Source organism: Molothrus ater, chromosome 6 (genome assembly GCF_012460135.2).
Source record: "Molothrus ater isolate BHLD 08-10-18 breed brown headed cowbird chromosome 6, BPBGC_Mater_1.1, whole genome shotgun sequence".
Classification (NCBI taxonomy): Eukaryota; Metazoa; Chordata; class Aves; order Passeriformes; family Icteridae; genus Molothrus; species Molothrus ater.
Window position 1 is genome coordinate 35,608,811 of NC_050483.2, and position 26,644 is coordinate 35,635,454.

At 41.3% G+C, this 26,644-nt stretch overlaps 1 protein-coding gene and 1 long non-coding RNA gene across 3 annotated transcripts; both read left to right on the forward strand.

Annotated features, from left to right (window-relative positions):
• The first annotated feature begins 3,939 nt into the window (after window positions 1-3,939).
• Window positions 3,940-26,034, forward strand: COCH (cochlin). 2 transcript variants are annotated; one of them, XM_036384786.2, is made up of 11 exons: window positions 3,940-4,020; window positions 4,098-4,142; window positions 9,664-9,820; window positions 16,056-16,189; window positions 17,351-17,416; window positions 18,244-18,288; window positions 18,376-18,523; window positions 19,547-19,650; window positions 21,095-21,321; window positions 22,982-23,498; window positions 24,189-26,034. In XM_036384786.2, the coding sequence occupies exons 1-11, from the start codon at window positions 3,996-3,998 to the stop codon at window positions 24,362-24,364; spliced, it is 1,644 nt and encodes a 547-aa protein (XP_036240679.1). In that variant the 5' UTR covers window positions 3,940-3,995; the 3' UTR covers window positions 24,365-26,034. The 2 variants fall into 2 exon arrangements, with proteins under 2 accessions (XP_036240679.1, XP_036240680.1); XM_036384787.2 differs by having other exon boundaries at window positions 17,354-17,416.
• Window positions 4,801-7,914, forward strand: LOC118687683 (uncharacterized). The gene is made up of 3 exons (XR_004980367.1): window positions 4,801-4,868; window positions 5,098-5,194; window positions 6,233-7,914. It is a non-coding gene; the product is annotated as an uncharacterized LOC118687683 (long non-coding RNA).
• Window positions 26,035-26,644: the final 610 nt, after the last annotated feature.

A 26,644-nucleotide genomic window follows, 5' to 3' on the forward strand; every position in this document is an offset into this window, starting at 1 on the left:
ATCATAGTAAGGACAAGCCTTCAGGTTACCCTGGAGAGCACACAACAGGACAGGAGAGAGGTGAGATCAGTACTGATCATGTATGGTCTTCTCCCTTCTCAAAGGGAAAACCCTGGGAAGAGGGGAGACAGACTCACATCCAGTCCCTCCCCACAGATCTCTGTAGTTACTGTATGAAACGAATTGCTGATCTAAAAGGTGTAAACTGCAGGTAGATGAGGGTGTGCTGCCCATCAGGAAGTTGCTGCCAGCAGTCATGCTTGAACTCTTGAAAGGGGCACCTTGCAACCCCCTGCCTTCCTCAGTGCTCAGGCTGCCAGGCTGGTGCTTTGGAGGGTGGTTCCACACTGCTTCTGGCTTTAGTAAAGAGCCACTCCAGAAAAGCCATCCTGGGAGTACTCCAGGCCATGCAATGCCAGACAAGGTGCCTGCTGTCCCTGTAGCCCCTGCTGAGGTGTCCCCAGAGGCCTTGGCCACCTGCCATGCTCTGGTGCCTGTCCGTGCGTGGGAGCACTCTCTGCCTCCACAGGAAGAGGGCAGCGTTGGTTCCAGGCTGGAGCAACCCCTGTGCTGGCAGCCCAGCAGGTGCTGGGGGACAAAGGGCTGCCAAGGAGCATTCCAGCAGTGGGACAGGAACAGTGGCAGAGCTCCAGTGCTCCAGCCTGCGCCCTGGTGCTGCTTAATGCTGTGTATCTGAATGCATGCATTATATTTACATAAACAAGCGCTTCCCCTGTCACCCAGCACAGAGGGTATCAAAAAATCCTGTTACAGTCTTTAGGTGCTGCTTCCACAATCATTTGCTTCCTTCTTCTGGCTTGAATGTTTTTATTTATTCAACATGTTTTTCCTAAGGGGATATGATTCTGTTTGTTTTACTTGCAAGGCAGTAATTTGGGAACAAAACAAAAACTAATGTTTAATAAAGGAGCCTAACTAAGGCAATGGTGTGAATTGACAAACTGAGCCCCATGTCAGGAAAAGGGCTGTGTCCACAGTCAATGTAACACTTACATGTACCCCTCTGAAGTCCCTTCAAATCATCTGTCTCTAAGGCACCAAATAGCCTTGCTACAGATGGCTGCTCAGCACCACGCACATGTGTGTGCTCCATCAGCCTGGCATCAGCTTGCCTGTCTCATACCAGCATTCCTGGCAACTCCTTAATGCCTTTCCCAAGACAGCATGGTTTCAAACAAAAAAATTCAAGCACAGCTCAGAACCTCTTGAACATAAAATTGAAGGTGACATGCACAAGTCAATGCCAAACAGTTCAGAGGATGATTTAAGTAGCCTTTGTGAAGAAGGTGTAAAGGAGAGCATTGTAGGTCTGAAAGGAATGCAGGGAGAAGCCAGAAACACAAAACTCTAGAAAACAAAGGGAATCGAAGGAAATAAAAATGTAGAAAGGAGGCAACGGAGGACTGCAATGAGGACGGGTGAATGTATTTTCCCAGCGAGTAAACTGCAAGGCACAGGAAGGGTCCTTCCTACCCAAGTGGAATATAGGGCTTAAAATTTAATTAGTGCTTTCTTCTGTCCTTTTTGATCTTTGCACAAAGCCTTTCTTCACACAAAGGACAGAGAAGTTTCTGTGGGGCTGTGTGGCAGGGCAGCCAGTCTCCCTCGGTTCAGGCATTTCCCGTATTTCCCGGCATAAATGGGATGCCTCTCCCTGTTCTTCCTGCCTGTCCCTCGACCTCCGGAGGAAGGTAGTCCCGGGACATTGCATTGCGGCAAACGCGCCAGTTTCTGCGGAGCAATTTGCTCTCGCCCCCCGAGAAGTTGAAACATTAGCCCAGGACCAGCCAACACCATCTCCCGCGCCCGGGCCGGGCTTGAGCTCCGCTTTCGTGCCGCCTCCGTGGGCCCGGCTGGAGCGGGGCTGGCGGGCACCGGGGGGGAGCGGGGATCGCCCCTCGGCTTGCAGGGAGGCGGGCGGCCCAGGGCTGCCCTCGCCCCCTGCGCGCCCTCCGGCTGCACAGAGCTCTTCTTTAAAAATAAAAATGGAGCACATGTCCCTTCTCTCTTAAATACCTCAGCTATAAGGAAATGGGAACGAGGGTTGCCACAAAAATTGTTCCGAGTAGACTGCACCAGCGGGAGACCCCGCACGGCAGGAGAGCCCAGGGACACCTTTCGGCGGCCTCTGTCTCGGAGGCGAAATGTGACCGACCCACTCGAGGGCACCTCTTGCTGTGGAGGGAGCCTGCTGACGAGCAGGAATTTCTCGACAAGATCTCAGGATCCTGAGAAGCTGAGAGAAACGCCAGTAGAAGTTCCTGACATCTGCATCATCCGTCTTGCATAATTTTGCATTTGAGATGCACCCGTAGGAGAAGACCCTGTCATGAGGAAAGCATCACCACCTTTATCCTGTGTGGGAAGCACAAAAATGTGATGCTGGGACGATCAAAGCTGTGGGGGAAAGGGGTATCGTGTTCTCACCAGTTCCGTGCTTTGCTTGAATTAAACTCCGGAAAAGCAACAAATTACTAATAACTTACCCGGTCATACTTCCTATTCTGCTTTTAAGGGCCACATACCTCTGAATGGATTGCAGAGTCCTCAAATATATTTATTTTCAATCATACGAAGAGATATTTCACAAAGAGCATTTTTATGGGACCTTCAGAAGAAGAAAAAAATAAAATTAAAAAAGCCCTAAAGCGAGTTGTTCTGAGCAGCTGCCTCCCAAAGCCAGTCGCTCTCAGGGCTGGCTGCAACGCCCGCCCGCACTTAATTTTATGCCCCGGCAAATCCTAATTCCTATGAAGTCTGAAGGTTTAGTTATATTTAAGAGTTCATTTCGGGAGCAGCTGTCCCAAGCAGAAATCAAGCAGTGTACGCTGACAGCCGCCACAAAATGTGATTTTAAGGCATTCGTTAAAATTCACGCACTTCTGCCCTCTGCCCACGATTCCCAAGTGACCTGTCCCAGCACATGAGCGCCAGCCGGGGCTTCACAGCACACGTGCGTGTGTTCATTCGGCTGTGGAAACGGATCGGGCTGTAAACCGGGGGGCTTGGTTTGATCGGTTTGGTTTTCGGTTGGTTAGTCGGTTTTTAGCGGGGTGATTGTTTTGGTTTTGCTGCTTTCCCCCCCCCCCCCCCTTTAATTTAATTTAAGCAAAGTCTTACTTAAATGAAAGGCAGGCACCTGCAGTATTTGCGCTAACGCTTTAGACCAAACGACACCCGAAGCGCCGGTCCGGGTATTTCCAACTCTTGGAATGATTCAGTGAGGCTTCAATGCCCCCCGCTCCTCGCCGTGCAGCGCCCAGCGGGACCAGGTGCGGCTCTCGCACGGCGGCTGCGGCTGCGGGCCCGGGGCGGGCGGGACGAGCCTGGCACCCCTCGCCGCACCTCGCAGTGCTCACGACAGCTCTGTCCCTGCCCTCAACTTCGAGCAAGAGGCAGAGGCTGCGGCGAAGTCGCTAACACCTCGCTCGCATTTCCCAAGGCATCTGGAGTACAGACACCTGCCATCAGGTGCTGGAGCACCGTGGGTGGAGGGGATATCCAGGGGTGCGCGGGCAGGGGCGGAAAGGCGAACCGCGAAGGCGCTTCCCCGGGCACGGGAACGTCCTCACACCGCCACTGCCCGTCCGCAGCGGGCGAGTTAGCGAGCAGGGAGGCGCATAGCCGCGGCCGGCTGCTTCGGGCCGCCGCTCCCAGCGGAAGGAGCCGGCGGGGGGCGCGGCGGGGGAGGGCCGGCAGCACCTGCCGGGCCCCGCGGCGGAGGAGCTGCCCAGCCCCGCGCCCGCGCCCTCCTTCCCTCCGCCCGCCCCGCGCTCATGCGCCCGCCGGAGGTTTAAAGCGGGAGCGGTGGCTGCCGTGCGCTGTTCGGCTCGGCGGCGGTGCGGGCACGGCACGGCACGGCACGGCACGGCACGGCACGGCACGGCACGGCACGGCACGGCACGCCGCTCTCCGCCGCTCTCCTGGGCTCAGCCTCTGCGCTGCCCCCGGTGCGGGCGCGCCCCGGTGCCGCCATGTGGCTCTCGGCCCTGCTCCTCGGTGGGTACCGCGGGCAGCGGCGGGGCCGGCGGGGCGGGCGCGGAGCAGCCCCCGACCCACTCCCTGTCTGTTCGCAGGCGCCTTCCTGCTCTCCGGCCCGGTGCGCGGCAGCGACGGCTCGGGTGAGTTGGCCGCTGTTCCCCCTCCGCATCCCGCGGGGGTTTCCCCTTCGGAGCGTCTGTGCCCGGCTCTGCCCCGGCCCTGCCCTGTCCCCGGCGCTCTGGCCAGGATGCGCGGGGAGCCCAGCCCGGGCCGGGCGCGGACGCGGGGCCGCCGCCGCTGGGAAGGGTGCGCGGAGCCGGCCGGTGGGAACCTGCAGAGGGACACGGAGCGTGTCTGGGAACGCTTCCAGACGGGGGTGAAAACTCCTCCCTGGCACGGGCTGAAGCAGCGCCGTGGTGACAAGTGTCCCCATCGAGGGGAGTGCCGGTAGCAAGAGTGAGGGGGAGAGTGTTTGTGTGTGTTATAAAGGCACTCGTACAGTGCTTGGCAATTTGAGGATCTCTGGCATATTTTAGACCATGGAATTGATTAAAAACATTTTAAAGTTGCCCTGCCATTATTTCGACCTGGAAAGCGAAAGAACATGCTTAGGACGCCTAGCAGGCTATGGCAGGGACTGCCTGTTGTACCATCCTCTGTTGGACTGCATCCTTGCTGCTGGAGAGCAGGCTCTCCCAGAACCAGAATAATTCCATGGGAACCAGGAGCCACGGGAAGCAGTTGGAGAAATATGTGACAGAAGGACGCAAGCAGTTTGTCTGCCCCTTTCAGTGGAACCATGCACCGAAGGAGGACAGGAGCCTCCAGAAGAACATGTTTCCAGATGCAGGCCTGGCCTGCAGAAGGTGAGTGACCCCAAGCTTTTCTGAATGGCTGTTAACAATTTCACAGTTATTAGGAATCAGGATTTGCTGCTCATTTTGTGTCGAATCAAAGATTTGGAAAATTCTTTTGTGCTAAACTGATGAAAGCTATCTGTTACAGAATTGCTATGGCTAATAAAAGGGAAAAATTGCAGAGCAATGGAAAACCTACTCTAACCCCCCAGTTTCTTTCCCTTTTTTTACTTTGCAGGTGCATTACACATGAAGTGGTGACAGTCTGGCAGGAAAAAAATTAATACTTTCTGGGATGCTTCCTTCAGGGCTGGAGAAGCCACTGTAACCTGAAGGTATCTGGAACCAGCTAAAATATCATTAATGTGAACTGTTTTTGTAAGATATTGCCTCTTACCATTATTCTGAGCCTAAATTCAGCAGCATTTGGTTATTGAACTAGAAACTTGCATTTATAAAAGTGCCTAAATTCTGTTGCACAAAGCAGTGAAAAAGCATTAATTTCCTCTAGACGCTACTGTATTTAGGCTCATAGTGTTTGTGAAGATCTTGGAGCATCACAAAACTTTCTTTGTGCTCCCACTGGAATGGATACAAATGCTGCCAAGTGCAGCAGTTCTGGTTGCCACACACGAGGCTGTGTGGGTGGGTGAACGCTGCCATGTGATGGCAAGTGGCCTTACATTGGTGAGAAAAGGGCAGGTCTCAGATTGAAATGAATTATATAGCTCTGACCAGGTTACTCTAAATCCCATTGCCCCTGTCCAGATCAGGATATGTACTGGAGATTTACATCAATTAGTAATCTGTGAACATGTTTTCCAAAATATGAAATATAGGTTTACTAGTATGTCTTTTTTTTTTTTCCAACTGTTGATACTCCTTGCATAAGATAGAAAAAACAGGCTTGTTTGAAGCCTCAAAGTAAAAAAGGACCTAAAATCTTTCTCTTTTGAAAAAAAATACTAAATACTAAAAGAATAGGAAGCATAATAGGGATGTACTTCTCTATATTACAACTCATAAGACTATTTTTCATGTAGGAACCCCTATTTTTAATTTTGTAATAATGTACATAAGATTCTTTTTTTCCTTTGCATAAACAAACTGTTTCCACAAAGCAACGCATGAAAGCTTCAAGATTAGAAAAGATCAGATTTTGCCTGTGGGTTTTAATCCTCTAGAATAACTTAAAGCAGTGGCTCATGCTAAAAACTGTCACAACTTTTATAGATTGACATAAGAGGTAGTTATTCATGGCAAAATCAGAGTACATGGCAAGAGGCACCAAAAAGATAGAAACTGATGGAATGATTGAAATCATGGTTGTTTTAAGAGATAAGTGAGTCTTTGCTTTTTTTTTCTTTTTTTAGGTCAACAATCAACAATGATGGAAGACATTCATCCCTCCTGTTAAATATGGCCTAAATCAGGAAGAATTACAGTTTATTTTCTTTGTACCTTGCTTTCATAGGGTACTCTGATGTAGTGTGTTTCTGTGAAGCTTGAAGGGTGTGTGTCTTGACAGGATGGGGTGATAATTGTTTTATTGTGGTTCTAAAAGCCTAACTGAATGTAACAGAGTATAGGTCTCACATCTTCACCAGAGTCCAGAATGGTTGGAGTCTAGAACTGAATCCTTTCCTGTAAATTGTGAACTTATATTTATTTCTTGCAAAAATACTTGGATTTAGAGTATTGCACCACATAAGTATTGAAAGAAATGCCTCTATTGCTCTTGCATTCTTCAATTACAGTGATTAAAACATACAGGTTTTATCTCAGTTACCTTATATATAGATACAGCTCTTTGGCAGTTTTTGCCATGTTAAAATATCTTGGATGGACTAACAAAACCAAGCACTTCTTCAAATTCAATAGAAATATCATATATGAAATTTGTTAGAATGATGAGTATGTAAGCTGTCAAATAATAATTTTATATATTCTAGTATTCTGACCTCAATAATACATTTTCATGTTTGCAATGAAATCATTGAAGTTTTGTGGGTTGGATAGCTGATGATGCATTAACAAACAGGGAAGAACAAAAGCCACTGCAGAGCTGATAATGTAAGTCTTAATTTTGGTAGTCAACAAAAAGATTTGCTTTCATTTTGATATTTCACCAAACACTTCTAACGTTAGTCTCTGTTTTAGAGGTATGGCTTAGAGAAAACTGAATCTACCGACAGAAAATACTAAAGTGACATTTTTGCTTCTAATTAAGAGCATTATTTTCCTCAAAGTGTGTGTTTTTACCTCAGTGCTGATCCAGCTGAGGTATGAACTGCTAAATCCCCTAGCTCCAGCATGTCAGCTCTTCAGTTCACACAGCAGCAATGTGCACCCTTCCCTTGGAAGCCTGAGAGAAGGATCATGATAGTCTTTAGGCTGCCAGTACAGAAAAATCCTGTGGCTGGCCTACAATGGATTTCTGTGTTTTGATTGCCAGGGAAAACACAGAAAGATTATTTTTTCCCCCATCTTCTGTGCTGTGCAAAAGCCTGCCGCATGACAGTAATTAGTAAGTACCTGGTGATGAGGGAAATACAGATCTCCAAGCAATGCAGGGTTTGTTAGCTAGACACATCTAATTACTGTCTTTGCATGCCCAGCCAGCCAGGGAATTCAGTCAAGTACATTACATTAGAAACGACAGGAGTTAAAACTTCCTGTGGTGTCTTGCACTTTTAGAGGCTGGAAAAATGTTGCAGGGTGAGAGGCACAAGCAGAGATTACCAGTGGTGCTTATTGCAAATACTCCTCCAAGGATTTCCAGCCTTGCAGCTGCTGTTTGATTTTGATGGTCTTGCTAGGTGTCATTTGGTGGACACTACTTGTTCAGTGCCCATTAATTAGCAAATTACACTTGTAGAACTTCCATGAAAGGATTAGGGGACTCAAAGAGGAAAGCAAATCAGGGTTTTTTACTAATATATACCAATAATATAGCATTTTTGACCTTGAATCATGGAGCTTCTAGGTATAAGCACCAATTTTGCTTGATTTTTCCATCTTCTGTTTTTGAGGCAATTAAATAAGATTAAGCATGTCTAGGATGTGAGTAGGTAAGACTAAGTCCGAAAAGAAACTTTTTTATTTCTTAGAATACTTGAGAATCAGATTGAATCACTTTAGTTCTTGCTAGGTAGACAGCTTTTATTATCTTGAGAAAGGAAAAATAAAAATGTGCTTACAGCTTTCTTTTCTTCTTAATCTGAACTATATAGGCAGATTCAGCATGTACAAGTCCCATGTTTGTGCTAAAAAATAGCAGCAAGGATTTTTCAGGAAGATGTGATTAGGTAGTTTAACATTGTTTCAGCATAGCATTAATGACTATTGTATATAATTAAGAGTAAAATTACATGCATAGATGATGAATGTGTGTGTTCAAATTACACAGAATGAGCAGACGTGTTTCACTCTGCATTTCTGGCTGCAACTGTTCTGCTTTTCAGCTCTAAAGTCAGTGAGATTAGCTGGAGGTATCACCTTTTCCATCCCCTGATGAAGAACAGCATATGCTCCAAGTGCTTTCATTTATAAGCAGCATATGTTGGGGTCAGGAAACACCCCAGGGCAAGAATGAAAATAGTGGGCAGAAAAGTAGGTGAGAGACAGATCACTGATCCCTGAAACATCCAGTCCTTGGCATATGATGCTGTGATGCATGCACTGGTACCTTGGCCAGCCTCTGCCAGCTTTCATCTGTGCAAAGGTAGTATTCCAGGTGCATTTATAAAAGGTTCTTGCATCTTCTAGGTGCCTTAGGAGCTTCAGAATAAACAGCCAGGCATGGGCTGGACTCGTGCTGCTGAATTGATAATGATCTAAGCCAAATCTCTAATTTGCTGTGCAACAGAGCAGGGGACTATGCTATCTTGTGTAGTAGGAGGATGGTAGTCACCATGCAAGATAAAGACCTCAATGTTTTCAAAAGAAAAAGCACCAGTTTGCCAAGTGAAATTGTGTACTGATGTTAATCTGTGTCTGCATACCTTCACTGCACACAGGCAAGCACAGTGAAAGCTTAATGATGGTAACCTGGAGAGCAACTTCTGAAAAAAGGCAGAGTTCTACATAAAAAATGCATGTGCCTCAGCTGAATAAATAACTTTTGTATCACTGTATGAATCTGACAGTCCTCTGCCCGATGATAATGATGTAAACTTCACTGTAATGAACAGATACCAATGTTCTAGATGTTACTGTATTACTGGAGCAACGAGATGTGTGTTCTTTTTTTTTTTTTCTTTAACACTGGCCTCAGTAGGATTTATTGAAAGAGGCTAAGGGAAATGCTGCTGTCAACTTGTCAACTTGCTTCATGAATGCCACTGGAGAGAGGATTCAGAATTTCCCAAGTGATTCATAGATATCTTATGGTTGGAGTTTTCTGTGGGGATGTCAGAGTGATTTAGTTTCTTCCTTGGAAACTGCCACCTGCATCTGTGGTCTATCAGCCCTCAAAGCTTTTCCCCTTGCCCTTCTGTCTCTGCAGTAAATTTACAGAAATGGATTGCTTTTCCTTGTGTAATGTTCCTTGATATTATTTTAAAGTTGTTTGTTCAGGGGAGTTTTTTTTCCTCCCACTTTCTTCCCATAAGTAATTTTGAAGTGTGTGCTCACTTGTCATAACTTGTGTATTTGTAAGCTCCAAAGACATCTTTATAGGCATTGTATCTAATTTCAATTTCAGATATTGCTTTAAACTTGGAAACTGTAGAGACATTGAAAAAAAAATCCCAACAACAAACCCTTAAGATTTTCAGGTCAAAAGTTCTTCTTTTCTCTTTAGCTTCTACTGCTATCACGTGCTTTACAAGAGGACTTGACCTTAGAAAGGGGACAGAAGATGTCCTTTGCCCAGCAAACTGTCCTCTGTGGCAATTTTATGTCTTTGGGGATGGAGTTTATGCCTCTCTTTCAAGTGTCTGTGGAGCTGCCATACACAGGTAAGTCAGATCATTGCTAACCCATGTGCTAATTGAGTTTATAAAGTCTCTGTCACACTAACAAATCTTAGCCTTTTGTTGCCATCATAGCAAAAATCTCTCTGGACTTTGGGTCCTATTAACTCAATAGGAATGTCACTGGGAGAAGAGAAAACAAGGAAAAATAAAAAGAATGTCTGTGCAGCTTGCAAGTTATCTGAGTTTTGTTTGAGTGTTCCTCCAAACTGTTTAGTCAACTTTCTCTGACATGGCCCAGCATTGTCCACAGGTGGTCTTTCCCTGTAAAATCACTTCTATCACAAGTAGATATGGAAGGATACAGTACAAATAGTAACTAATTGAAGAATAAAAGCAGATTCACTTTCTGACTTTCTTAAAATCTTGTGTCAAACAAACTATTTAAAAGAAGTAGAGGAAAAATGGTTGTAATTTTTTTTTTAGCATCAAGCAACAGAAGAAAGCTCTATGAGAACATATTGATGTGATGCTGCAGCTATCAGAGTATTTTTATGTTAAAATACCCACAATTATAAACTTAAAATTTTACAGAAATATAAATTGCTAGAAGATAAATGAGGAAAATAAAACCTTCTTGAGTTAACATTCCTTGCTAGACAATTTAAATGCCATTAAAAAACCCATGCTAAGCATTTTAAGTAATATTTAGGAAGCTGTCATTACTATCTAGAATCTTATTTAAAATGTCAATTAAAATTTTATAACTTTTAAAAATATTTCCAAAATTTGGGCTTCTTGTACAGCGTTTAAAGTCCTAAGTAAACTAAAATGAATTGTTTTAAAAAAAATTGACTTAAGGAGGGGTTTTGAGTAGAAACTCTGGAACTTCTCAAATGCTGTGAAAGAATCTAGGGGCTAAGGTACTATAGGAGGAGTTAGAAGGAGCTTGGGAGGTATCATGGGCATCTGTTTCTATTTGTTTTTAAAGCTGAAGAGTTTGTCTCATATTTACATGTTTCCATGTGTATTTTATTGTTAGACAGGCTTCCTTCTGATGCTTCTGTAAAAAGAATTAGGATCTCCATTTAGTGTGTTTTAAGAGTCTTCATAGGTGTTTAAAAATATTACTCTTTGATTCTTCACTCTTCCTAGCTGAGGAATATAAAAAAAGTTTGTGAAGAATGTCTAGATTAAAAGCAGGTAGTGACTTTGGATTTGCTTTTTTTACTGTTTGTCGTTTTTGAACTGAGGAAAACTGAGATTTCTTTCCATTGTCTTTTTTTTTTTCCTGAGGCAATGTTTGTATTTAGTGATGTAGCCATTTATTTTAACATTCTATTTCTTGCCAAAGATGTCTTTAAAGAGAAAAAAGCTCTTGCTGTCAAGACCTTTTCCTAAAGAGATTAAAGACTTGAATGTTTTGAAAAGACACAGAAGTTCCTGACCAGTTCAACCAGGCAGCATTCTTGAACCCCCCATGCCAGGCTGTCAGTGACTGACTGCTGGCAAAGTCCCACCACAAAAGCTGCTGGGGCTCAGTTCTGTCACAGCTGGGAAATGCTTCTGCAGAAGGAGGAGGTACAAGAAATGGCAGAGGCATATTTCTTTCATTGTTTGCATAGTCTTCCCCTAGATATTAAAGCACAGGCTTTATTTTATGATGTATCACTTAGCTCTTCACTGAAGTTTGTACCTTATAAACCATGTGTACTACTGTTCTCCAGCCCAGAAACATGAGGCTGTAGAAAAATCCATGTTTTTCCATAGTAAGAGTCAATATAAATTGTACTTCTTGTGAAATATGCAACCCTTTTTGTACATCCTGCTTCTAACAGTCTCTCTCCACAGACATTGTGAGAATACTGAGGGCTCTAATAGTGATAAAGAGACTAAAATATACTCACCTTTGTAATCTGTCTTCCAGATTGGATTTAAATTAATCTTATTCAAGTCTTTGAGTGTGGTAGACTGTAGTAAGGGGTTTTGAAAAAGCAGACTAAAGGTGAAAAATTATCTGTTCAGGAGAACTGCTGTTTCTGAAGACTGTCTTTAAGTTGAAGACTATTAGTTCTGCTGGCATTTCATTCTCAGAACAGAATTTGCTACATGAGAATGTTTTGGTGGCTTTACTGCAACTGTTAATAGCCATAACTAGTCCTGGCAAAAAAGGATTGATGCATGGAGAAGAGACAACAGCTGTTTATTTCTCAGCTAAATTCAGTGCAGGCTGCAAAATCCAACAAAAACATAGAAAATACTTGCTCCTTCTTGCTCTGTGTTGCAATGTCTAAAATCCATATTGGCATGAAAGAAACTTCTGAAGACATTCCCAATAGGTGCTTGGAGTTTGCCATTATTGTGACGTAAATAGATCTGTGCTTTGAAAATTTTGTAAATTTCTTCCAAATACCTGAAGCAAGTGCTCGTTTCAAACCAGGTGTACCCTCCCTGTCACTGCCTGGTGAGTGCAGATAGCTCTGTACCCTTAGCACTGCGGGGTCCTGGCCCTGTGTCACCTGCCACGTGTCAGACAACCAACCACCAGCATTTCAGGAACCATCAGTCGTGGGAGTGGGGCTCCTTCAGTTTCTTAAACAGGGCTCTCTTCCACATACACTTCAGTTTGCATGCTGGGTCTACATTGAGGCTGGAGTCCTTAATTTTGTATAAATCAAATAGTGCTTAGTCCTATGAGTACTTCCATTACTTTGAGGCAGTTATTAATGCAAGAAAATACTATGTAATACATGAAAATAATTTAGGAGAATTCAGCTACAAATAATTCTGTGTACTACAGATGAATAATCTTTCTGCCTGTTTTAGCTTGTTATATTTGGCTTTTCTCTCATTTTATGTGTAATTACTCTCAGGAAACAAAATATTTATTTAATATTATTCTTCTTCTGGGCAGAAGGATTAAAGATTTATTTGTTGAGGGAAGAATGGAGAACCTCCTACCAGGCTGACACTATGTAGGCATGAAGAACTGAGTTAAATCTACCACTGAGTGATTAATTGGATTAATAATCAGAAGGTCAAATGAAGGACTAGGTTCTCAGCTTGTGCAGTTCTGTTCCAGTGCCAATTCCACTAAATGGAGACTTAGTCCAATGTGCTAGTATTTAGATGTTAAATAGGCATGTAAATTTTTTCATAACCTTCCTAACTTGTCAAAGGGTGAAACCAGTTCTCACTAAGCACTGGGGTCCCAGAACTCAAGTCTAACAAAAGCATATCATGGTATTACTCAGCTGGCCACAAAGTGCCCATAAACACAAATGGCGCCTGAGCTGCCCCAGTGTTTGCTAGAAGAATATTACAAAAAGGTTGTCTGGCCAAAGGGATTCCTGAGCAGCTGTAGATCCCTGGGAAATGTTATCATGCCTGTTTCTGCTGCTGAACTTCTTTCCTGCCAAAACAAATAGGGGTGCAGAGAAAGAAAGAAAGAACACTGCTTAGGGGTCCAGAGGATGCTGGCATGAAATCCTGAGCGGCTCCATATCAGTGATTGATGGCAATCAGGCAGCAGCAGGACACCAGTTTGGAGATGAGGAGGATAATTCTTGGGGTGGTGGAGAAAGGCTGATTATTTGGAAGGAGTTTGCAAGTGGTGATAGTAGGAAGGAAAGATGGGAATTCAGGCAATTCAGCTGTCTTGCCTAAAGTCCCTGAGGATAAACTGACTGTAGTAACATCTATAAGGATCACCTCCCATGGCCAGAAGATTCTCTTTGTGGTCTAAGCATCTGTTTTGATGTGTAGACTCCTTGAAAAATTCATTCAAAATTCAGCAACACCCTGTATCTCTTTTTCCAATAGTGCAAAGAAACACTTATTGCACACTGAGGAAGTGCATGGGGATCTTAAAAACCTTGGATTTAGTGTAGTGATTTATCTTGATTCAGTTCAGATTTTTAGTTATGTATTTTATAAGATCCTTCTGCTTCCCTTGGCTGGTACACTTTCTTTCACAAGCTGTTGTGCAGTGAGGCACAGGATTACTGCCTTGTGTGTATCTGCTTTTCTGTTTGTGTCCATTTTTGAGTGAAAAAATACCATTTAGGTATAAATTACAGATTGTTATTAACAAGCTAGTCAAGAGAATGGACTGACAGCTTTTACTGTCAGTCCGTGTTAAGCAGCATTGGCAGTAGCATATAACATAATAAATAGGGAAGTGAAAGCTGGTCCTGGAAAATCTGCTGAGCTCCAGTTAACCAAAGCAGCCATGGCATGCAAGTCAGTCACACAGGAGCAAAGCACAGCAGTGAAAAGCAAAGCAGATTGCAGTGACATAAGTCATTCTGAGGAATGCACAGGCACTTCTTCACTCTTTAAAAACCATTGCAGAACCGTAGAGGGCAAATCTTGTTTTAAAAATCAATCCCAAATCATTGCAGAAAGGAATTTGCCAGTCTGCTTCAGAACACAAAGGTGAACTGGCAATATATGGTTTGCTCCACATCAGCAGATATAAACATGCACTCTGAGTAGACCTACCTGAAGAAACACCCCAGGTAAAACTGATCATATTGTAAAAGATGGCCTTAAACTGTTAACTCACCTACAGAACAAAATGGCAAGAAAGAAGGAATAAGTTTCATAAGGCTACAGGTCATGTTACATTCACATCTAACATCAGCCCCCACTTGCATTAAAAGTAGCAGAGCTGTTGTGTGCAAAGTGTTTGTCTTTAGAAGGCAGCAGGGAACTTTGACTTGTGCTCAAATACAGACTCATTTTCAGCAAGTAGATAAGGAGCAAATAAATCTACTCCATCTTCACTGTAAAGCTTCCAAATTCTCCTAGTGGAGACTAGGTAGATTATTATTTTCCTCTAGAATTTTCAATGAAATGTAATTAATAATTATTGTTGCAATTAAAATGAAAAGACCAATGGAAAAAATGGAATGATGTAGACAACACTGATCACAGTGTGCCTATAATAAGTTTAAATCATTGTTTCCAGAAATGCTTCTTAGGTTGAGCTCTCAATCTGAATGTTTTTCTTGAGTTCAGTTCAGCACTCAAAGTTGTGAGTCCACAACCAAGAAAGTGGGAAGAGATCCTGAGCTCTTCTTAGGAGCTAACCTGGGCATGGATCAGGTTTGCTGATGTAAGCCCAAAATACCATCACTAAATTTGCAAGTACAAGCTTAAAATAGTAACTGTTCTAAGTAAACACATTTCATTTGACACATTTCCTTATCCATTAAGACTGAGACACTTGTGAAGGCTTGAATGCCTGAGAGAACCAGGTACTGGAGAAGAAATTTATATTCTAAGTACATTGAAATATTCTAAGTACATTTATGTGTCATTTTTCTCAAAGACAATTTTAACTTACTGAATTTTCCTGTCATTTAAAACTAACCAGTTAATGGCTCTTACCTGATTTTTATCTCACTGGTTTTTTTGAAGAACTATAAAGTGCTGTTTGTATTTGCTAACTTTATAATCTGATTTTAAATTAATTTAGGGTAACTTTACTAAAGCTCCTTTGTCTATATACTCTATAAAGTATTCCTAGATGAGAATATATCTGTATATTTTGAAACTATTCCAAGCTACTAGAATTAAATGTGTATAATCATAGTTCAATTTAGACAGCAAGTCACATCCATGAAGAATGAATGTCTTTTAACACTGCTCCAAATAGAATTTCACGTGGAAGTTGCCTTTACCATAGATATCCAGATCTCATATTATCAGAAATATATGTAAAGCTTTCTAAACTCTGGTCTTGATTATTCTACTTTCACAATATGTTAAATCAGGTTGTCTTTTCAAGCAGAAAGCCAAACAGAATCAAAAAGCAAACACCAAGGCACGCATTGCTGTGTTTATATAGTCATGAAATGATTGCTTGTCTCCCACTGAGCTGTACCTGCCCACCTACTACAAGGCATCAAGTTTTGCTCCCTCTTAGAGAAGTACAACTTTGACTTTTGACCTCTAAAAATAATAAGAGATCTGAGAGTTCTGATCTTCTTACTGTCACTTAGGAATTGATATGGCCTGAAGCATTGCTGTTCTGCATTAGTCTAAATGCCAGAATTTTAGGCTTTCCTGACTTTTTAAAATAAATCTGTGTGATGCTCTATAGAATAGTTTCTTCTAAAGACTTTTCAGATTGTTCTAGCCTGAACACAACTGCCTGCCTGTATTGCATCTTTTTGAGAAGGCTGGTGACAAAAATTCTAGTGATGGTATTACCTGTATTGCATTTTCTTGTGACTAAAATGTCTGATTTATACCAACTCTTTTTCAACCTTAGTGGGGTGATTACCAACACAGGAGGAGCTGTGAGGGTACAGACTCTCCCAGGACAGGAAAACTACCCTGCTGTAAATGCTAATGGCATCCAGTCTCAGGTGCTCTCTAGATGGGCTTCATCTTTCTCAGTGACTGGTAGGTGGATCACACTGTTTTGCAAACTATATTTGAAGCTCTGGCAGAACCATGGGACACTTCCTCAGTGCTTCTGTATGCATTAAGAGAGTGATTGTTTAGCAACAGAAGGTTTCACTTCTAATTCATTATTTTAACTTTTTCCTCAATTACCTAAAGAAAAACTATTCCAGCTAGAGTAGCTGGTCTGTAACAGAAGCTGATACATAAAGATGGGTCAGTTATTTGGAATATAATGACATGATAGCAGGCAGTGGACAGTTCCATGACAGTTTAAGCTGATCAAAGTCAGTGCTATCCTGCCACTGCAGTCCAGTCCTCCTGCCACTTCCAGCGATTCAGTTTTATCCCTTCTCTCCCTCTGCCTGCATTTGTGCAGGGAACAGCACTTTGTCAGGCCCTTCAAATACCTTGTGCAGTGTTCCATGCAAAGAGAAAACTGACCCTCCAAAAATAGTAATAACATCAACTTAACATGTGATGCGGTCATTAAGCTACAGTGCAAAGTAGTGGTTTAGTCCAGAAGTTTCTGTCCCCATTGTTGAGGTAGTTGTTAATTATTAATTGCCTAATTGCAAACCAGTTGTCATGCCTTGCCACTCAGGTGAGGCTAAACCACCCTCATAAAATTATATGCAGAAACATATTGGTTGTGTGTGTTGTTGTGTTTCAAAAATATTGAAGTGGGTGTTTGCTAGTATAGAAAATTTGTGAAGCAGATCTCTATTATGTGTTCTTATGTTTACACAGCTAAAATTCAGCCTACTATCTCTAAGATACTTGTATTCCTTGTGCTCATTGCAAGTTGCTAGCTAAGAACTTAAAATTAGAGGTGCTTTTGGTGAGGGTGAAGATGAAATCGAGTTCTCCAGATCAAGTCCTCTCTTTATCTGCTGGAAATAATGGCTACTACAGCTCAAAACCTCTCATCAGATATATATGCTGTAGTTCCTCATCAGCTGCTGTTATTTCAAATGCAGAAATTAATTACCTGTAAAACAAGGACTGGATTACACCAAAGGTTTGTCTAGGCTCGTGTCCTGCTCCCAGAGTAGCTAATGGCAGACGACAAAGAAATGTTATTGCAAGTACAGTAATTCTTCAAGCACTTGTAACTTCATCTAAGAACACTAAAATCCAGTAAAAGTACTCTCATTTTAGCAGGTCCCAAGAGCACAGCCCTTGAAGCAGTGGGACGATCGGTGTCCACAGCCCGTCCTTCTACAGGTGCGTGATCCCTCAGCAAGGGGAGATCATCCCCTCCAGATGGATGCACTGCAGTGGGCAAGTCCCTGCCTAAGACAATGTGTTCATGAGACTCATTTGTTTTTGAGCTGCAGTATCTGGTTTTGCAGTGTCTTTCACCAGAAAAATATAGGAATTGTATGTAATCTTGGAGATTGATTCTGATCTCACTAATGTTCATGCAAATTAAAAAAAAATTGAATGGTTTTTGAAAAATAATAGAGATAACACAGAGGAAGGTAAGAGTTCATGAGCTCATGTGATGTTCATTCTTTTTAAGCCATAGAGAAGACAATGCATTCCTTCTTACAGAACTGCTGAACAGCTGAGTGCTCTCAGGACATGCATAGCAGAAATTTAGTTGTTTTTCAGCACAGAAAACGCTGCATTAAACCCTTTTAATGAAAGCTAGCGCTGTATAAATACTGGACTTTGATGTTGTTTGTGAATAGACCACCTGGTTTACAGTTTAAACCATGGTTTGCTTCCAAACCATTAAAAATCCATTGTACAGGAGGGTTGCTAACTGAGAAACAGTAGCACTTGGGAAGGTGAGGTACAGAAATCCACCTGGCTTTGTAAAACTCAGTCAGACAGATGTAGAAAGGAAGGTTAAGCTGTTTCATTTGAAAAAGAATATTCTCCAAGGAGCAAAGCAGTAGTAGCCCAAGTTTAATTATTAAAATGATTGACAATTCCTACTGCAGATAGATTGCACTGTAATTTCTTTAGTCAGAGCTTTTTCTGGTTTACCTCAGTCCATTCATCTTCTTGTTCTTAAATGATCCATGCTGGTTTTTTCACTGAAGGTAAAAGACCTAAGAAGACTCTTGATAAAAAGGCTGGAAACAAAGGTAAGAACATACAGATTTAACTTTTGCAAAGCAGAATCCTAACATTTATTTGATGTTAAAAAGTATAATTATTTTGCATGTTCACAGACTGTAAAGCTGATATTGCCTTTCTCATTGATGGAAGCTACAACATTGGCCAACGTAGGTTTAACCTGCAGAAAAACTTTGTTGGAAAAGTAGCTGTAATGTTGGGAATTGGAACAGAAGGGCCTCATGTTGGGGTCGTACAGGCCAGGTAAGAACAGATCTACACAAAATATAATGGAGTAATTGATAAGAGAAAACAATTAATATGTCACTTCTCCTTTTGCAGAACAATACCACTCAATAATGGCTGATGAATAGCAAGGGAAAGAGACTCTTGAGCCATAGCACTGTCTGCTCTGTGCTATACTGAGATGTGCATGTGACAGGACACGACAAATATGAACATTTTCTGTCTCTGATATTTGATATTGGACTAGAGAGAAGCTGGATGATTCACAGCTCCTCTGCTGTAGCTTTGCATCTCATCTTAGTAGAACAGCAGGAAACACCCTGAAAAAGAGAGATGCCAGTTTCTAAAAATTATAGAGAGAACAGTCCCTAATGGCTATGTGCATGTACAAAACAAAAACCTGCTCTTACCTGATCTAATTTTTTAATATTTTAAAATTTTTATTTTAATGTTTAATATTATTTAATTATTCTAATTATTAATATCTATTTTAATATTTAATAAATATTTTATCTTTAACTGATAAAATATTACAGCTGATATTTTTCAAATTGTAACTGGTCACTTGTTTTTGCTTTCTACTGTAAATTAAAAATGAAATCCGGAGACAAAATACTTAAAGTCTTTAATTTCTTTGTCAGTAGCTAGCATACCTTGAACTGCTCAAATCAAAACACTCAAACTGCACTTTGCAGGAATTTTTTATAAGGAAGGTATTTGTCATACAAATAGTAGAAAACCTGCCCATCTTTAGTTACACAGATTCCTTTAGTTTAATGACTAGCATGTTCCATTTTTTTCTTTATGTATTTTCAACCTAATGCTATCATCTCTTTGATAAGCATGAGAATCAGGCTGTCCTTAATTTTTCCATTCAGGCAGATAATTCCTCTTCCTAAGGATTGCAAGACTTACTAAGCAAGAAGCACACTTACATTTTAGTATATATATTATCATGAGCAAAACTATTCCAAGTGTGTTTTGGCTTGCTAATGCCAGTATGAAAAGTGAACCTTATTACTCTGTTTTATTTTTCCACAGTGAACATCCAAAAATTGAATTCTATCTGAAAAACTTTACTGCTACAAAAGAAGTTTTGTTTGCCATAAAAGAATTAGGCTTCAGAGGAGGCAATTCCAATACAGGTGAGTTCATATTCCCCCTAAAACAGAAATTACTTCTTTATATATTTTATATATATATATATATATATATATATATATATATATATATAAAATATATTTTAAATAAATAAATAAATATATATATATATATATATATGTATATGTGTGTGTGTAAATGTTGAAGTTCCTATAATTCACATAGGTCAGGAAGTGTTTTACATGCCACACTTACCTTAATCAGGTTCAGTGATTTTCCACTAAAATATTGTCACATCTCACAATTAATTTAATTTCTAGAAGTTAGGCATGCTTATTACACATTTATTAGAGTACAAGTGTTTATACTTGTATAAATGCTTCCTGAATTTTAACAGTAATTGACTTTTCACTAGTAACAGAATGATATCAATGATATCTTGGGACAAATTCATAAAAGGCTTAGTGTTTCTTTCTTGTTGGGTGGCTAATTAAAGAGTTAGACTAGGAGTAAAGAATAAGTGGTGGTGAGAAGACATCGTGGTTCAGCCCAGCCAGCAACCAAGCCCCATGCAGCTGCTGGCTCACTTTCCCCTAGTGGGATGGGGGGAGAATTGGGAAGAGGAAAATCAGAAAATTTGTAGATTGATAGACAATTTATTAGAGAAACCAAAAGCCACTCACATAAGCACAGCAAAACAAGGAAATCAGTCACCATGTCCCATGGGTAAGTAGGTGTTCAGCCACCCCCAGGAAAGCAGGGCTCCAGCTCACCTAGCAGCTCATGCCAACACTCCAAATGTCCCCTCTCATTCATGCTCCTTCCCACACCTTTACATGCTGCCCATGACATCTATGGTGTGGAATATCCCTGTGGCCAGCTTGGGGTCAGCTGTCCTGGCTCTGCACCCCCACCCTTCTCACTGGGCAGGGTGGCACAAGAGCCAGGAAAGGCACTGTGCAAGAGCTGCTCACCAATAACAAAAACATCCCCCTGCTGTCAACACAGTTTTCCACACAAATCCAAAACTCAGTCCCTACTAGCTAATCTGAAGAAAATTAATTATCACAGACAAACCAGCCAGACATTGAAACCAAGCATCTAATTATGTTGCATTTCACAAGCTAAATTTAGGTAGCTCCTGAACTTTCTTCCTTCCAATCCACTTGGCAGGTACTAATATACCTACTTGCTAGTAGGAAACTAGACCCATGAGCAAAAAAACATCTCAGGGATTTCCACCTCAGCTTTATCTGTGGGGTTTTTTGTTGGGGGGAGGGGTGTTGATTTAGGGTCATTAGTTTTTAATTTGGAGGTTGCCCAAGCTTCATTGTTATCAAATTTCCTGGGGCACCAATTCAATGCTGCACTGGCTTAGTCCTGTAGTTATAACATAAATCCTGCACAATTTCAGACGGGAAGCTGATCCCAGAATGTACCATCACTGTATGCATTATTTCTTCTTGTTCTTTTCCTGTTCAAACCAAGGCAAAGCTTTGAAGTACACAGCTCAGAAATTCTTCTCTTTGGAAAATGGAGCACGGAAGGGAATTCCCAAGATCATTGTAGTGTTCCTGGATGGCTGGCCCTCAGATGATCTAGAAGAAGCTGGCATAGTGGCCAGAGAATTTGGAGTCAACGTGTTCATTGTGTCTGTAGCAAAACCCACAACAGAGGAGCTGGGAATGGTACAAGACATTGGCTTTGTGGACAAAGTAAGAAAGAATGTCATTATTTGGTTTTCAGTCATGAATATAATTCTGGAGAATTTACAGTAAAATTCTAATGAACTAATCTATGTACATATAATAACTCATATACACGTATAACATAAAAATCTTCTCTCAAACCAGCTGATTAAATTACCCCTGCTCATAAGTGATTTAAAAGATGAGCAGAAGGAAGGTTAAAGAAACACTGGAGATTGTTCCTTGCGAAAGGGGCCACACAAAGGTACCATTGTCCTCCCAGTTCAGAAGCTTGGCCAAGTTGTGGCTCCTGGAATTTGTGTTTGCACGAAGACTCTCAGGGTAGGAAATTCCCCTACCTCAGGTATGGCTGAATGTGCCAAATCAATGACATACTGATTTGGTACATTCTCTCTCACAAAAGGGCAGACAGGGAGGTGCTTATTTCTTACCTGATCTGTGGATAATTATTTACTTACTTTCACTACTAAGAGGACAGAAATTATGGAAAAACACATCCTAGCCAGCCTGTGTACAAGATTTTGATATTGTAAGCAGAGTTTTGGATCTTGTTCCTTTTGAGTTAGAGCAGGAATTCAAACACCGATCACCTTCTCTCACATGAGCTTTCTGATCAGTAGGTCTTTACTTACTCTGCAGCAAGAAAATCAGTCATTGTCCACAGGGAGGTTGTAGATGTCTAATTTCAGCAGAAATGGCATAAACAGACTAAAGCTCAGCTTCTTCTAGAGATTAGATATCTATCTGCTGACCCCAGAGGTACTGAAGGCAGAAGCACCATAGAAGCACCATAGAGTGGTGTGGGTTGGAAAGGGCCTTAAAGGTTATATATTTCCCTCCCCCTTGCCATGGACAGGGACACCACCACCCAATAGACCAGGTAGCTCAGGCTTGGCCTGGAACACTTTTGGGGAAGAGGCATCCACTATTCTGAGTGATTTCCTCCTAATATCTACTCTAGATCTCTCCTATTTTAGGAGATCTCTTTGCCTTGTACTATCACTGTCTGTACCTGTACAGACACAGAAAGACCTTAAGTGGCTGAGGCCTCTCCTCTCCTTCTGTATTTTGATCTTAGCTGGATTAGTTGGAGAGCTGATTTTGAATTTAATCCATTTTTCAGTTACCTTGTACTTCACATGCATCTGATGGAAGCTAGGGGAAAAGAAATTTTACTCTGAATGACCTGGAGCTGTATTTCTGCTCAACTCTGTGTTTGTCACACATTATAGATAAAAAATCCAAAGGTCTCACCAAGTTCAAAGGGAAAACACAGAGGCTAATTATCAGAGTATAAGCAAAAATACAGAAATTTCAGTCCTTTGGCTATTTAGTATCATGTCTTTGTTCACGTACACAAAACAAAATTACGATTTCCAATTGTTGCACTTCTTGTGAAAAAAGTTAAATTATTTGAAAACTTTCAGATCTTGGGTGGCAGGGTTGGCTTTATTACTGGATAAAATAAGCTGCTTTCTGGCTTACATTGACTTCAAGTGCAGCTGTTTCAATTTCTTTAAAGACAATCACACAAAAACCCATCCTAAGTTCTCACCATGAGGCTTAATTTCTAACCTGCTTTTGAAAGAAAAATCATTGGTGTCTGAGTATTATCCACTGAACTGCTTAGTTGGCATTCACCCATTCCCTTTATGTTTTCAAACAGGCTGTCTGTAGAAACAATGGCTTCTTCTCTTACCAAATGCCCACCTGGTTTGGTACTACCAAATATGTCAAACCTCTTGTGCAAAAGCTGTGCTCACACGAGCAGATGTTGTGTAGCAAGACCTGCTACAACTCCGTCAACATCGGTTTCCTGATCGACGGCTCCAGCAGCATCGGAGAGAGCAACTTCCGCCTCGTGCTTGAGTTCGTGAGCAACGTGGCCAAAGCTTTTGAGATCTCTGACATCGGCTCCAAGGTGGCAGCCGTGCAGTTCACCTACGACCAGAGAACCGAGTTTGGCTTCACCGACTTTGTCACCAAGGACAAGGTCCTGTCGGCCATCCGCGGCATCCACTACATGAGCGGGGGCACCGCCACCGGCGATGCCATCTCCTTCACCACCAGGAATGTGTTTGGGCCAGTGAAAGATGGACCTAACAAGAATTTCCTCATCGTTCTGACCGATGGTCAGTCTTATGATGATGTTAGAGGACCTGCTGCAGCTGCACAAAAAGCAGGTAAGTTATGCATTTTGAAAAGCAGTGGAAGTTGATCCATCCTATTTCTGCTGTGCTGCAAATGTTAAGATTTTAAAGTTTGCAAAATCTTACTTGGAATTCAGCAAAATGTAATGTTCCCCCTAGGAACTGTTTGCCATTAGGGTGAAACAAACCCCAGCAACCAGTAATACAGAGCCAGGTATGACTAGACTCACTTATGGCAGCTTAGGGATCAACATATACCCAGTCTCATTTCCCCAAAGAGTAGAGCCAATAATGAGCCAAGTAGCTCCACCATCATCTAGGAAGGGAATAAGCAGTTGTGGCCAAAAAAGCTCATTGGGCTGGTGAGGCTTGAAGTATGAGTATATAAAGGCACTAAGCATACACAAAGGAACCAAACTTACTTCCAAAATCATTTTACACAGGGTTACTTATGTTTCAAGACTGACATTGTAACTGCTACAATCCTATGTGTCACTACAAGAACAACTCAGACATTAGCTCTTATGATGCCTCATTTTTCCTTCAGGATTTCTCCTGAGTCAAATCTAATTCCTGGTGTTAGTGGCAAAATCTAATTATCTTTGACAGATTGCAGATGTTGAAACATGCTTTTCAAATCCACATTGATTCATTAATGTAGAAATGGCTGGGTTTTTGTATCCACAGGCAAAATGGTCTTTTTTTTTTATTTCCTCCTTGTAGGAATCACAGTCTTCTCTGTTGGTGTTGCCTGGGCACCTTTGGATGATCTGAAAGACATGGCTTCTGAACCAAGAGAATCTCATACTTTCTTCACCAGGGAGTTCACGGGATTGGAGCAGATGGTTCCTGATATTATTAGAGGCATCTGTAAAGACTTTTTGGACTCTAAACAATAAAAAAATCGGCAGTTCACTATTACTATTTGAAACTAAAAATCATGAAATTGAAATGGTCCCTCTAAAGTACAGATGTTTTATTCTTATATATGCCATCACAATACAGAGGAAGAAGAAGGGCTGCTTTTTTTTTTCTGTACTCAGTCAAAGATTTCTGTGAGATTGTACTTGATCCTGAAGTGCAGGATTTGGCCAACAGTTAATATTTTCAACAAGGATATAGCATCCTGAAGTTCAAAGATTTGCATATCGTGCACTTAAGAATAGCAGATACCGAGAAGAAATAATACAGCTCTGACATTTTTTTCTGACACTCGCTAAATACCTTCTTAGGAGTTAAAAAAATCTTTAAATATAAGGTACTACCTTCTATAAGCTTTCTGTAGCTTACAATAAGCTTTCTGTAGCTTACAATTCTGTATCTTTGGAAAGAGTTCTGCTGATAACAGAAAGTACTTTCAGTGCTCCTGTTGTGCAACATCCATTATTGCCAGGCAGCTTAAGAAAAGATATGACAGATTGTAGCTGAAAGAGTCTATTTTTACTAGTTGGGGTTTTGTTGGATCTGGTTGGCAAATGTTATATCAAAAGTCATTTAACTTCAACCCACAGATTTCTGTGGATCTATTTGGTTAGTTCTTTTAGCACAGAATTTTAAAGGCATTTAAGGCACAGTAGAGAATGTGGATCCTAATATATTAGCTACTACTGCTGCTTTCTGCACCACTGAAGTCAACAGTGATATTCCAAATAAAACTGACAACCGGATATTTCCTGTCTGCTGCCTTGTACTGTCTTGATTTGACAAAGTTGTTATTGGCCAGACAGTTAGAGACAGGAATCTTGGGCCAAGAGATTAAATAAGACCACACAGTGGGAACTGAAAACATTCAAATTCAAGTCCAGAGGTACCTCAAACCTTTAAACCTAATGGATTTATATCAGATTACATGGTCAGAAAAGAAGAGAGTAGGCAGACACATTAAGTTGGATTTAGTAGTTCAGAGAATAACAACTTCAAAATGGTAGTAAAAACACCTTTATAGTTGTGTGAGGTTTTCTGAAGATAAAAGAACAGTTTTCTTGAAAAAGGATTTCATTTGATTACATACCTAGTAATGTTGATACATTTATATGCACACATATGTGGTTAAAATGATGTGATATTCACCAAGTTATTCCAGAGTCCTGGTGTGAATAACATACTCCAAATATTCTGAATAAAAAAAAGGGGGGTTGCAAATAAAATGCATAGTAGAAAACAAAACAGCACTTTCCCTATCAATCTGGGGTTTCCCTTTTTTCCTCTCCCCCACTATTGACTGTAAAATTTCTAGTAGTTATGGAGTGGCACAGAAAGGATTGTATTCATTGGGCTTTTGCTGTGCACTTTTTAATAACTTATAACTGACTATATATTACTCTAAACATAAATGGCAAAGATTCCTTGTATTTTTCTAGCAATTGTTATCCTTAATTTTGTTATGTGTTTATAGCTAAGAGTATTAAGCCTTTGCTGTATAAATTCATATGCTATATCAACTTTGTGCAAAAATTCAATTAATTTAGTTTATAAACTTTTTATAGAAATATATATTGCAAGAAAACTGGGAGTGCTGCCATCTGTTTTGATATCTCATAACACAGAAGTCTTTTTATGATGAACCTCATATAGTTTAGCTTGAGTAAGTTCTATGTGATACTTCCTAACTGTATGATCTTAAATTCCAGAATAATTTTCAAATAATAAGGGTATTATTTTTACAAATATTTTCATTTGAATGAGTCAATATTGAAGTTTTAGTTTTGTTCACATTAGGTGTGATGCTAGTTAAATCATCTGAATATAAATAGTGTGCTGGCTGATAGAATCACATTTTCTCTCCTACTTTGCTTTTGCTGTTGCAAAGAAATAGGCAGCTTTAACTCCAATCATTCATCAGACAAAAAGCAGGTTTGCATCTCTGGGACACTGAAAACTGCAGAGCTAAGTCTCCACATATTTCCGTTTCTCAGGAGTGGTGATGCCACATTACTTGCACCCTTCATACACTCTTATTACACTCAGGGAGTATAGAAAATAGTTTTTAAAGATACAATGTTTATGTGCCAGCAAGCATTTGTGAGCAGTTTCGATCTGGGAAAAACATTGGTGGGATACAGAAAAGGATTGCGACCTGGTGAGATCCAAAGGCAGGGTGGAAAGGAAGTGGACTGTGCTGTAAGCAGAAGGCAAATTTGGAGGAGGAACAGCATGGCAGAGGGCAGGCCAGGGCTGAA